We start from the raw sequence: 14366 nt of genomic DNA, 5'->3' as shown, positions 1-14366 counted from the left end.
ACTTCCCTCCAAGGCTCTAAGGGATCCTTCCATATCCACCACAAATTCACCTGCACCTCCACACACATCATTTATTGCATCCGCTGCACCCGATGTGGCCTCCTCTATATTGGGGAGACAGGCCGCCTACTTGCGGAACGTTTCAGAGAACACCTCTGGGACACCCGAACCAACCAACCCAACCACCCCGTGGCTCAACACTTCAACTCCCCCTCCCACTCCACCAAGGACATGCAGGTCCTTGGACTCCTCCATCGCCAGACCATAGCAACATGACGGTTGGAGGAAGAGCGCCTCATCTTCTGCCTAGGAACCCTCCAACCACAAGGGATGAACTCAGATTTCTCCAGTTTCCTCATTTCCCCTCCCCCCACCTTGTCTCAGTCCCAATCTTCGAACTCAGCATCACCTTCCTAACCTGCAATCTTCTTCCTGACCCCTCCGCCCCCCACCCCCACTCCGGCCTATCACCCTCACCTTATCACCCTCACCTTAACCTCCTTCCACCTATCGCATTTCCAACGCCCCTCCCCCAAGTCCCTCCTCCCTACCTTTTATCTTAGCCTGCTTGGCATACTTTCCTCATTCCTGAAGAAGGGCTCATGCCCGAAACATCGATTCTCCTGTTCCTTGGATGCTGCCTGACCTGTTGTGCTTTTCCAGCAATGCATTTTCAGCTCTGATCTCCAGCATCTGCAGTCCTCACTTTCTCATAGAAATATACCTGGCAATTATAACAGGCGACAGGAAACTGAAACAGATGAGTCCACTTGGGAAAGGTCAATGGATGTTTTAGATGCATCTCAAAACACCATTATGGAATCAATTTTCCTAAATGGAATAACAAGGTTTTTGAAAACACGCATAGAAGATTTGGGAGGAGAGGAAAGAGACGCTGATCCAGCAGAGGGAACTAGGCTTTCAACTAACCAAAGAACTTCGGATGCCAGAAATCTGAAATAAGAACAGAAATGTTTTGAGAAACTGATAACAGAGAAAGTAGAATTAACACTTCGGGTCTAGTGACCCTTTTTCAGAGCTGACGTTAGCTAGTAAAAGATTGGTATCGATAATAAGGAAGGGGTGGGGGCAAGGGGAAGGAGTAAATGATGGTGGAAATGGAGATAAGTAGAGAGAATAACACTTGGACAGACAAACAAATGGGAAATGGTCAGCCTGAAAGAAGGAATGGGGACTGTTAGTGGCTGACAATGGGTTGGTTGTAATAGCAGCTCATGTGATAAGAAGGCCTAGCATATGGCTGCTGGGAGAAGGACATGTGAGAAGGTGCTCAGGCCCAATGGTTATTGAACTTGACATTGGGTCCTGAAGGCTGCAGTCATAAATTAACAACTGCTATGGCATGGCAAGTCCCTACAAAGAACTCATCTGAAAATGGTTAGAGGCTACAGTCTAAATGAAGAGATATTTTGAAGAAATCCAAAAATTCCTTCAGTAAGGAGTGACCATTCCCTGGCTACGAAGGGTTATAATTAGCTCCACCTTTTCTGAGTGACTGAATGCCCTACATGATGATGTTTCAGAGGAAATTCAGTGAGCCTTACAGCATCCCATAAGGCTATCTGAAATTAGCTGTAATCCAAGGGATATGGTATATTACAAAAGAAAAGGGCAGAAAGCATGGAAAAGTCTCAGTAGGTAATAGTTAACAATGGAGATACAGTAACTTTGTTAGGGAGCATTCCTTGGGGTTGGATAGGCACTGACATCCTCAAACAAGGATAATATGAGAAGTTATAAAAACATGAAAACAAATCAATTTTGTTTGGATCGCTTTCTGATTAAAGGTCATTTTTTTAAAAATGATTGATGAAAGAAGAGGGATTATGAAAAATATTGTTACCATCTAGTTTGCCTTATTCGGTAAGTTATAGAATATGACAGAAAAGTATTATGTTTAATTTCCATTCGTTGGTCTCAAGGATTGGTTGGGTGTTTTCAAAAGGTGTTATTTAAAGAGCAGATGATTGGAGTTAATTGGTTAATTAATTGATTGAGGAGATATAAAGGAGAAGCAGGAAAAAATAAGCACTACCGCAGTTAGGCGGTAGTGTGGGGGTAAACTAAATTAAAAGAAAGAAAAAAAAGAAAAAAGAAAAATAAACAGGAATGTGAGAGATGCTGTTCACTCTGAGAGCTGGCTCTGAGAAAAAAAAAGGAGAAACAGTGGAACAGCAAGTGGTAGGTGCTATAAGACTGTGCAGTTAATAAACTCTATCCACAAAGGGGCCCTGCTTTCTGTCTTGCCCACAAGCAATGGATACAGGTTGGCAGCTTACATGCTGATAATTTTGGGGTGGGCAAGTAGTCAGATGATATGGGCCCACCGAATTTACATGTTCCCTGCCTATATCTATTCAATAAATGCTAAGTCCAGTCTTATTATTCTATTGCTTCCAAGTCTGTCTTTATTCATGTTCCAGACTTGCCTCAGGATTCAATTGTTTTTTTGATTATGATTTGTTTGATCTGCATGTTTCCTTTCTGACAACAATAATTAAGATTTTCAAAAATTCAGGCACAAGTTGCCAACAGTAGGATTGCAGTATAATCTCAATATTTAGTCAGAATTTGCCACTAACACTGTTACAAGAGTTTTTGTGCAAATGTTTTATTCCAATACTATCTGATTCATATTGTATTGCAAAGAGAGGTTGTGAGTATCTTGCAAACAAATCAGCTACATCCATCACAATATGATTAGGTTTTAATCTCAAAACATTTAGCCAAAAGCTAAAAATAAGAATTAAACAACAATTACTTTGTAATTAATACTTTGAAGCATCAACTCTAAGACCATGAACACTGGTCTCCAGCATTCCGTCCATTCATTTCATGCTTCAACTATATTTAACCATATATACTGCAGTGCAACCATATGTAATGGTCACTTAGCTACAGGCAATCACGAGTGTACTGGATTTTAATCTTTTCACTCTTCATTAGCTTTTATTTACAGAGATACAAACATATATTTCCAAGCCCAACAACCTGCATGTTCCAAATTCAAATCCTTTTCTTTTGAGGTAGGACTGATAAACCAAACTCCATTTATTTCAACGCCAGAGGCCTAACAAGGGAGGCAGATGAACTCAGGACATGGTTAGGAACATGGGACTGGGATATCATAGCAATTATAGGGATGTGGCTCAGGGATGGACAGGACTGGCAGCTTAATGTTCCAGGATACAAATGCTATAGGAAGGATAGAAAGAGGGGGGGGGGTGTGTGGCGGGGGCAAGAGAGGGGGTGGGGGGGGGGGGGAGTGGCGTTTTTGACAAGGGATAACATTACAGCTGTACTTAAGGAGGATATTCCTGGGGAAAAGTTCAGGGAAGTTATTTGAGTGCAACTGAGAAATAGGAAAGGGATGATCACCTTATTGGGATTGTACTATAGCCACCTCTGCTACCACACCCCACCACCCACACCACCACCAAGTAGTCAGCGGGAAATTGAGTAACAAATTTGTAAGAAGACCAATTATTTGTTAGAATAATAGGAAGGTTATGGTAGGGATTTTAACTTTTCAAACATAAACTGGGACTGCCACAGTGTTAAGGGTTTACATGGAGAGGAATTTGTTCAGTGTGCACAAGGAAACTTTCTGATTCATGATGTGGATGTACCTACTAGAGAAGATGCAAAACCTGACCTACTCTTGGGAAATAAGGCAGGACAAGTAACTGAGGTGTCCGTTGGGGAGCACTTTGTGGCCAGCAGCCATAATTCAATTAGTTTTAAAATAGTGATGGAAAAGGATAGACTGGATCTAAAAATTAAAGTTCTAAATTGGAGGAAGACCAATTTTAACGGTATTAAGAAACTTGAAAGGGTTCAGAAAGGATTTACAAGGATGTTGCCAGGGTTGGAGGATTTGAGCTATGAGGAGAGGCTGAATAGACTGCAGTTGTTGTACCTGAAGCATCACAGGCTGAGGGGTGACCTTATAGAGAACTAGAGGCCATTGGTTTAGGGTAAGAGTGGAAAGATTTAGAAGGGACCTAAGGGGCAACTTTTTCATGGAGAGGATTGTGCGAATGGATATCTGGTCAACATGGATGAATTGAGCTGAAGGGTCTGTTTCCATGTTGTGCATCTCTATGACTCTATATTGGTATAACTAAATCCCTGGATAATATCTCCTAGTTAAACATAATTAAATACGCAGATAATAAATAATTAAAAACAAGAGCACCTTCAAGCATCTTACGTATGTTAAATTTAATGGTGCACCATACAAAGTTTCTTACTGATATAAAATAATATCAAAACTACTGAATACCAATCAAAATGAATAGTTTCTGAATTGAGAAAATTGCACGTCATGTGTTTAAGATGGCAGAAAAAAAGTCAAGAAATTACAGAGTAGTTAGCCCAACATCTGTTGTCAGTTAAATATTCAAGAGACTGTAATCAACGATAGAGCATTTGAACATCTTGAACATTTTCAACTGATCAGAGATAACGTTAACAAATGCAAACTGATTATGACATGCCTGATAAGCCTGATTGAATTAGTTGAAGAGGTGACAAGATAAAAATTCATCAGATGCTACATTCTGTTCACTTTCCTATATGCTTCAGAAACCTGGACCATAAGTAAAGATGCGTGAAAGAAAGTAGGGGCAGTGTGAATAGTGAGATAAAAATTCTACATACAGGCCACAGGGACAAATGGAAAGATACTTGCAATTGCACGAGCAAAATGAATGATAAAAAGTGACAGAAAAAAAATGTCACTACTGTTAAACTAGAGATCTCTTCCAGCCAGCAAAAGGCTCCAGAAAGATGGGTTGACCTGGGTGTAGCTGGATGACGGATGTCACAGAGTGGTTGCAAGCAAGATAGAGTGGATGTGAGAGGTTGGCACAATATAGACAAGTATGGCATGCTAAAACTGTAGATTGCACAATAGAAGCATCAGAAGCAGCCTACAGAAGTGGACAGGAATATATATTCTTTATGTGGACTTCCAGAAAGCATTATTTAAATCCTAAATAACAGATCATTAGCTACAGATGAAGCTGATAGAATTGAAGGAAAATTATTGACCCGGGGTTGGGAAACTGGCTGAGTGGCAGGTGGCAGTAAATACAGAAAATGCATCAGTCACTCCATTGATAGGATATGACTTGTGGATGCAGCATAGGAATCTGTGTAAATAGTCACTGTATTCATAAACAACATCGATGAAAGGATAAACTTTTACAGATTCAAATTTCCTGATGATGCGAATATAAATGGCATTATAAGTAGTGTTGCTGGAAGTCTAAAATTATAAGGAGCTAAAACAAATTAAATGAACAAGCAAAATTGTGACAAATGGAATTCAATCTAGGCAAAATGTGAGGGCAACCATTTTGAATCTAAAAAGGATAGATCACAGTACTTTCTAAAAACAGTACTTTTTTTCTGAAAAGCTAGAGATGGTTGAGGTTCAAAGAGATTTAAGATAAGTTATGACCTTATTCAATTAAAAGATGCATCATTAAAATATCATTAACATATACAGTCAACAATTTAAAAATGGTTAATTAAGTTTGGGCCTTCCTCTGTAGAGACTTAAATATAATGATTACAAATCATACTACAGCTATACATTAACACAAATGGCTTATATGAGCAGTTCTAGATATCATTACTTGGGAAGGACATATTGGCTTTGAGAAAATGCAATATAGATTTACCAGAATGACATCTGTCAAAGATTAAATTAAAAAGAAAGATCTTACAAGCTAGTATTGTATGCCCAAGGGCTCATAGGGTAAGACATAAGAACTAGGAGCAGGAGTGGGCAATTCAATCCTTTGAGCCTGCTTTCCTATCTGATACAATCATGGATGATCTCATTTTGGCTTCAAATTAACATTCCTGCCTACTCTTCATAACCCTTCAACCTATTACTAATTAAACATCTATTTCCTTCCTAAATTTACTAACATACACTGCGGTCTGGGATACTGAATTCCACAGATTCAGAGAGAAGTAATTTCTCCTTATCTCTGCTTTAAGTCTCATTATAAGAGGTGCTATCAAGATATTGGGCTGGATATTAATGGTGGCAATTGGAGGAGTGGGGTATCCTCATTCACTTGTTGGAGAACCATTGAGAACCCATGTTGCTTCTGTGGGGTTATTCAGCAAGTGCTTTCCAATTACGGAATTACAACTAATGACAGACATTTTGTTCTGAGTTTCGTAAGCACAAGCTGTTTGAGTACAATCAGTACTCTGCCAATTGTGAAGAGCCAAAAGAAATGTTCATTGATATGAACTATCAGTTTTACAAGTTGAGAACCCCAAAAATTGGGTTCTCTCCCACTGTCTACCACAAACCTACTTTCCTTGGTCAATATGTCAGTGTTATAAGATTGGCCTTATCAACAAACTCATTAATACGGCCCCAGCTGGTTGCTTGCCATGCAAGCTTGATACCAAAGAAGCTCATCAAAGCTATTTTCCACTAACAGGATGCTTCTGCTATCACGACTTAACTGAGAGGTGTGAGTCAATAGTCATGCTCCACTGTTCCACAAGCTATCATAACATTTATAAAGTCCCAGTTAGACACCCAAGATAACCAATTTGCATGACTGACTGCTATTCAGGACCAAAGCAATACATATCAGGTTTTGTCATTAATAGAAAATAACTCTATTCATTATACCACACAACACTGAACAAGTAGCACAGAAAAGAAAGAAATCCTAATCCATGACTGTGTGACCTTTTAAAACTCCAAAAATGCCTAGACACCCGTTCACAGTCAAGACAGACAGAAGATAGACGGTTTGATACATGTTATAAGTGAAAAGTAAAAGACAGGGAACAAAACTCTGAAGATCAACAGTCTGGATTTCAAGGGTTGGTTAGATTGTCTTTCATGATTCCTTTTGATTTTGACAATGATGGCATGCAATGTTTTTAAAGCATTGGTTGTTTTTCACTTTGATAGCCTGTGCTTACAAAACTCAGAACAAAATGTCTGATGTTAGTTGTAATTCTGTGGCTGGACAGCACTTGCTGAGTAACCCAACAGAAGCAATATGGATTCTCAGTGGTTTTCCAACCCTACCCTCCCCCCACCATGGGTGGCACAGTGGTTAGCACTGCTGCCTCACAGCGCCAGCAGGTTCAATTCCCGCTTCAGGCGACTGACTGTGTGGAGTTTGCACATTCTCCCCGTGTCTGCGTGGGTTTCCTCCCACAGTTCAAAAATGTGCAGGTTAGGTGAATTGGCCATGCTAAATTGTCCGTAGTGTTAGGTGCAGGGGTAAATGTAGGGGAATGGGTCTGGGTGGGTTGCGCTTCGGTGGGTCGGTGTGGACTTGTTGGGCCAAAGGGCCTGTTTCCACACTGTAAGTAATCTAATCTAATCTCACCATTGTCTCCATTAAAATCTAGCTAAATATCTTAGAAAGGTCTTTAGAATTCCTTCTTCTAAGCTTTCATGTTTTCTTCTGTCTTTTTCCTTACATGGATAGTGAGAGTGAGGGAGGAAGGGATGTTTACAGCTCTGGATGTCTCTGGTTGTTCCTGCTCTTGTGGTTTTGTAACAAACTACCTTAACCAATGGGATGACTGTTATTGGGTAGAATTTTCTTGATACAAATATTCTTGATGCCACTCAAAGTATCTCCCTCACTGTTTCAAAAAACAACATTAGCTTGCCAAGCTAAAAATGTGAAGCAGTTAATTTGTCTCAAGTTCAAAACATTCCTGTTACTTCAGCTATAAAATAGTCCAGCTTCCATTTTGGTTTTTAGCCCCAAAGAAGAAAAATAAATGGTCTCTTACAGTATCAAGCCAAACAAAGGTTCCACCTACCTTCCACACAAATACGTAATGTGTATAGTATGGTGCCAGGCTTATTGACCATACAATAGGAACTGTCACACTAACAACCAATTATCAGTCATTTTTGCAATGTGGCTCACTTACACTTGCTAAAAACTACAAGTATTTATAGACAAGAAAAAAAGAACACATCAAAGAATTGTCTTTTTGACCTGAAACAAAAGCAGAGGAGAAAATAGTTCCCTCATGCAATGCATTGATTAATCAGAATTGACCGGCCAATATCAGCATCCACTTCTCACTCAGTGTAACTTGTTACAGTGTTTAAAATTTGGTGTTTCTAACATCTATTCTGATGATACAAGATGAAAAGCTTCAATAGTATGTCTCTTTTTTCACCAACACTCAAATTTTCAAGTATTCCACTTCTAATTTTTATTAGTCTGGCAAAAGATCAGTCTTATTTATTTTCTATAGAACTGAACTGAATCTGAAGTTTGCTGGTTGTGACAGCTACAACTCAGTAAAATCTCATCAAAGTGAAAGTTGAAGACATGTTAAAGCTTTTTCGCCAAATATGTTTGCTGCATTCTTTATAGAGTCACAGTCACAGAGTCACAGAGTCACGGAAACAGACCCTTTGGTCCAACATGTCCATGTCGACCATGTTTCCAAAACTTAACTAGTCCCACTTGCCTGCATTAGGCCTTTTCCCACTAAACCTTTCCAATTCCAATTCTGTCCAATGTCTTTTAAATGGTATAACTGTACCCACCTTTACCACTTCCTCTGGCAGTTTGTTCCATAAATGCACCACCATCTGTGTGAAAATGTTCCTGCACAGGTCTCTTGTAAATCTTTCTACTCTCACCTTAACCCTATGTCCTCTAGTTTTGAACTGCCCAACCTGGGAAAAAGACCTTTGCTATTCACATTATCGATGCCTTTATGACTTTGTAAACTTCCTCAATATCCTACACTCCAGAATGGATCTGACCCAATCAAACTGGAATCATAAGGTTGGCAGGAGACATAGTCAATGAACAATGGGCTGCATTTGAAGAGAAAATATTTTCAGAGCAATCAGGATATATTCATGGGGGAATGGGAATGGGAAAGGGAAAGAAAAGGCAATCAAATCGGAGCTCCCTGGATTATGAAAGACATAGAGATTAAAATGAAGAGAAAATGTATGCTTGAGGATAATACAGAAAAGTGTAAAGTGCTTTATTTTTGGCAGGAAGAATGGGAAGAGACAATATAAAATTAAGGGTAGTATTCTAAATAGGATACAGGTGCAGAGGGAGGTAAATATGCACTAGCCATCAAAGCTGCCAGAACACGATGTAAGGATATTTAATAAAGCATACAAAATCTCAGTCAAATGGATTGTGACATAGATTGTAAAAGCAAGAAAATTTTGCTAAACTTGTTTAGAACACTGGTTCATCCTTAACTGGAGTACTGTAACCAGTTCTACACAACAATCGTTGGAAAGGATATAAAGGCATTAGAGAGATTACGGAAAAGATTCTTGCAAATGGTTCCAGAGATGAGAAACTACAATTATGTACTTGGGACTTTGTTTTTCTTGAAGTAAGGATAAGGGGGGAAATTTGACTGAAACTTACAGAATACTGAATGGCCTGAACAGGGTGGACATTAGGAAGATGTTTCCATTGGCAGGAGAGACAAGAACCCAAGGGCACAGACTTAGAATAAAAGGCAGACCCTTTAGAATGAAAATAGGGAGAAATGTATTTCGCCAGAGAGTGGTGAGTCGGTGGAATTCATTGCCACAGAAGGCTGTGGAGGCCAGGTCATTGAGAATATTTAAAACAGAGATAGATAATTTCTTGATTGCCAAGGGGATCAAACGTTACGGGGAGAAAGCGGGAAAGTGGGTCTGAAAAATGTATCAGCCATGATTAAATGGCAGAGCAGACTCAATGGGCTGAATGTCCTAATTTCTGCTTGTATGTCTTATGGTCTAAGAAACATTTGAGAGGAGATTCCATAGAGGCATTCAAATTCACAAAGGGTCTGGGCAGACTGTTCTCAGTGATGGAAGGTCTTAGAATAAGAGATCACTGATTGGCAAATAATAGGCAAAAGAATTAATGGAGACATGCGAAAAAAACATTTTCATGAAAAGTAGTTAGGATCTGGAATACATTGACTGAGTGTGTGGTGGAGGCAACTTCAATCCAGGCATTTCAGAGAAGTGGGTCACTACCTGAAAAAGTACAGATAAAGTGGGGAGTGGCACCGGTTGAATTTCTGTTTTGGAGATTCAGTGCAGTCATGATGGGCCAAATGGTCTCCTTCTATATTGTAACCATTGTGTGATTCTGGGTGGTAATCATCTGGAACTTGCTCTTTAGAGAGTTAGTGGTGATGATCAATGAATTCAAAAGGAAATTACACACTTGTAAAATTTGCAGAGCTCTGAGAATGGAATGAACAAAGTAGTTTGCTCCATAGAGGGTTGGCACAGGCTTGATGGGCCAAAAGGATATGACTATGATAAATTGAAGAATACAACATCCAGTTGATGCACCCTGCAATGTGAAAGCTGCAGTCAGTCAATATGTTTGGGGATTAGAGGTGCTGGAAAAGCACAGCAGTTCAGGCAGCATCCGAGGAGCAGTAAAATTGACATTTCGGGCAAAAGCCCTTCACCAGGAATACAGGCAGAGAGCCTGATGGGTGGAGAGATAAATGAGAGGAGGGTGGGGGTGGGGGGAAAGTAGCATAGAGTACAATAGGTGAGTGGGGGAGGGGATGAAAGTGATAGGTCGGGGGGGAGGGGGGAATGGATAGGTGGAAAAGAAGATAGGCAGGTAGGACAAGTCATGGGGATAGTGCTGAGCTGGAGGTTTGGAACTGGGGTGAGGTGTGGGGGAGGGGAAATGAGGAAACTGTTGAAGTCCACATTGATGCTCTGGGGTTGAAGTGTTCCGAGGCGGAAGATGAGGCGTTCTTCCTCCAGGCTTCTGGTGGTGAGGGAGCGGCGGTGGAGGAGGCCCAAGACCTCCATGTCCTCGGCAGAGTGGGAGGGGGAGTTGAAATGTTGGGCCACAGGGCAGTGTGGTTGATTGGTGCGGGTGTCCCAGAGATGTTCCCTAAAGCGCTCCGCGAGGAAACATCCAGTCTCCCCAATGTAGAGGAGACCACATCGGGAGCAACAGATACCCTCCTCTCATTTATCTCTCCACCCTTCTGGCTCTCTGCCTGTATTACTGATGAAGGGCTTTTGCCCGAAACGTCGATTTTATTGCTCCTCGGATGCTGCCTGAACTGCTAAGCTTTTCCAGAATCCAGAATCTGGTTTCCAGCATCTGCTGTCATTGTTTTTACCTAATATGTTTGGGGTGCCAGAGTTGAACCACCTTTCACTGTTCTGGGAGAGCAGATTGCACTCTAACTTTTTATAGAGCAAGATGAGTCACAACCGGAATCTCCCAGGCTCAGAACAAGCGCTGCCACTTTTTGTAGGCTGATATTTTTAACTTCATTGCTATAATTTTGGGCTTTGACAACAAATCCTGCCCAACATTTATCTCAATCAACATCACACAAAACAAATGATTTGGTCAATATCCTTGTGATAATTGTGGGTGCTCGAATTGACTTTCTCTTTCCACACAATACAAGTGACTAATCCGGCTGCGAGGAGCTTTGAGACGTCTGGTGGTCGCGATGAGCACTATATTAACGTCATTTTTATTTTTTTTAATGACATTGCCTGAACCAAATTCACCTTTGTCATTACGCTATTACCGTTCTAGAAATAAATAAAGGCCCGCTCCCCGCGTCCACCTCTAAAATCTTGAGCAAGCGTTAAACTAATAGTTACCAGAAATTAAAGTTAAGTATATGACCAGGTTTGGGCACACTTGTTTCAAGTAACTAAAAATGTTACCATATGTGAAGATCCGTCTGGTTTCACATAAACCTTTTCTTTGCCGCTGAAAGAGCAAAGCCCAGTGAATCATTTGCTAACTGCTTACTGTATTTAAGGAAATTGGTCCACATAGATTTAAGAACAGCTGTTGATATTAGTAAACTGTTGTGGTTCAACGTTAGCAAACTTAACTGTAAAATCTTGTTTAGCATTTGAAAATTGACGCCTACTGTATCACTGAGTATTTTTTAAAAATTCAATATGGACCAACTGCATAATAAATGTAATCGCTCTCCTTTCCTCGCCCTTTTTTCTTTGCTTGATCAGGCAAACTTCTGTCAAATTTGTGACTTTCCTCTTGTCACTGAGTTTTCCTGGGAGCTAGGTAGGAAGTGAGAAAAGCCACGGGACTGGGAATTAGAGGGGCGAAAACAGCAGGGAGAGAAAAATCTGCTCAAGTCAACAGCTTCAGGCTGGCTAAGCACTGACAAAAAGTGACCGGCTGTGGAGATCGCCTGGATCACTTTAACCGGGAGCACTTCACAAAAACTGCAACAGCTAAAAGAAAACTCATCCTGCAATACTTGCTCTCCGGTAGAAATCCGTTAAAGTAATGTGATTTTAGAGAAAGCGAGTACTAGAACCAGCTCGTAGTGTTTACCCCTTTTGATCAGAACCTTGTCCCCTTTTAACATCGTATTCTCTGAGAGTTGAGAAACTCAAAACACGTCACGAATAACCGGGAGAGCAGTGAACACGAACAGCCTAAATAAAAGCAGTTCCTTATTAAAACAATCAAGTGCGATTGTTCATAAACATACAAACGTATTAAAAAATAAAAATACATGTATACAATGATGTAATAATAATAATCCACCATATGTAGATTCAGATATTCAAATATACTTACCCAGTATGAGGCATATTACATCCAAACAAACAAAAGGGATTCTGTGCCTGTCAAACATCTTCTCTCCCTGCCTTTGTACTTGAAGGGACTGACGGTCGCTGACTTTCTGCAGACACTTTTCTTACTGTAAGCAATCTTCTGAAATTTGCTTGGTTTTGTTTGCGGCGCGATCTCGCGTTGGGGTGGGTGGGTGTGTGTGTGTGTGTGTGTGGGAGGAGGAGGGAATGCAGGTTTAAAAGGACGGGAAAGGAAGGTTAATGGCCGACACAGGACTGTGTCCGCCTCTCAGGGGGGAGGGGGAGGAAAAGGAAAAAGGGCAGGGAATAAGGACACCCAAACCTGAGGTAAAGGGGTAATTAACGATCAGCGACAGTGCAAACTCAACTCCGACCCTCTTGCCCACCCTTAAATCAAACGGGACCCCCACCCGGGGGGGTGGCGATCGGGGGCTGGCAGCAGAGAGGGAGGAGCTGGTCTCTGACGGAGGCTGCCCTGTCACAATGGGAGGCCAGTCTGAGCGGGGGGGGCAGAGCGGTCTCCGCTGCTGCTGGGGCTGCCGCCGCGAGAGAGATCCGCCTCCCTAAACCACGTCAGCGGCAATGTCCCCAAGCCCGGCGGCGGGAGCGGGCCGCCGGCCGCCGGCCGCCTGGCTGCAGGAGGCGGGTATAGGAGTGTCAAGCCTCTCACTGCCGCAATGGAAAAATCAATTCATCATAGCGTGAGGCTCTTTAAAGCAGAACCGCCCCTCCGTATTCTTGGAGCAGAAACCACCACATTGCGTGCAGGATAGGTAGGTCAGCTCAAAGGATATTTATTTTGCACAAGTTGGGTCTCAACCCTGCAGTGGCCACATTTACAGTCCTCCCAAATCAAACCCCCCGCCCCGGCAGATTTAGGTCGACCACCTTGTCACCCAACACTGACAGTCGTTCAAATTGTAGGTCAGTAATACAAAAGCTTGGGTTGTGAGCTCCCACTGTTAGCAATGAAAAGGCGCGGCAGTGCCCTCACACCTGGCAACACCTTGTAGTGGAAAAAAAACATTTCGATTGTTTGTCAGCAGTCACAATGATATTCTGTGCACTATTGTACTGGAACTGAATAGTTCAAAAGATAAATCCACATCATTGAGATTGGGGTTAACAAGTTAAGTGACACGTAACATTTGCTCGTTGCCAGACAATGGACATTTCCAACATGAAGGAACCCAAGAATTTCCCATGGACATGCGTCAGAGTCGTCCTGCACTTTTAATATCCGACAGTTTACATCTGCTGGGTGACACCGCTGAGACACAAGGTTTTGGGTTTATAGATTTGGACATTAAAAACTAAGCTGAGACCCTGGACGTTCAGGATAGCCCAAAACATCCCGTTGAACTGTTTGGCAGAGAAGAATTATCCTTCGTGTTCTGGACAAAATTTATTTCTCGATTAATATTACAAAAATCTGCACTTGGATATCTCAAAGTTGTTTATAAGAGCTTGCTGTGCAGAAATTATCAGCCACCTTTCCCCACATTACAGTACTGACTACAATCAAAACTACTGCATTACTGAATAACACTAATCGTAGGTTTACGACTAAGAACAGAGTTGCGAGTTCTCATTCAGACTGGGGTGAGTTTCTGGAACTCCACTTGTAACATTTAAGCAACACAGCATATTGCAATCACCCCAGTCTCCAGGGCTATAGACCAAGAGCTGAAAAATGATATTAGTCAGATCT

General features: G+C 41.4%; 1 protein-coding gene across 2 annotated transcripts in view; it reads right to left on the bottom strand.

Annotated features, from left to right (window-relative positions):
• Window positions 1-13127, bottom strand: part of plpp1a (phospholipid phosphatase 1a) — a 98576-nt gene extending 85449 nt beyond the window's left edge. For both annotated transcript variants that reach the window (XM_043688708.2, XM_043688718.2), the window contains exon 1: window positions 12639-13127. In XM_043688708.2, coding sequence (XP_043544643.1) covers window positions 12639-12696 — 58 coding nt within the window. In that variant the 5' untranslated portion in view covers window positions 12697-13127. The remainder of the gene's footprint in view (window positions 1-12638) is intronic.
• Window positions 13128-14366: the final 1239 nt, after the last annotated feature.

The sequence above is a fragment of the Chiloscyllium plagiosum genome, unplaced genomic scaffold (assembly GCF_037043375.1).
Source record: "Chiloscyllium plagiosum isolate Xiang-an unplaced genomic scaffold, Cpla_swu_hap1 HiC_scaffold_1, whole genome shotgun sequence".
NCBI lineage: Eukaryota > Metazoa > Chordata > Chondrichthyes > Orectolobiformes > Hemiscylliidae > Chiloscyllium > Chiloscyllium plagiosum.
The sequence above is the reverse complement of the archived record's forward strand: the minus strand, read 5'-3'. Positions and strand labels throughout refer to the sequence as shown.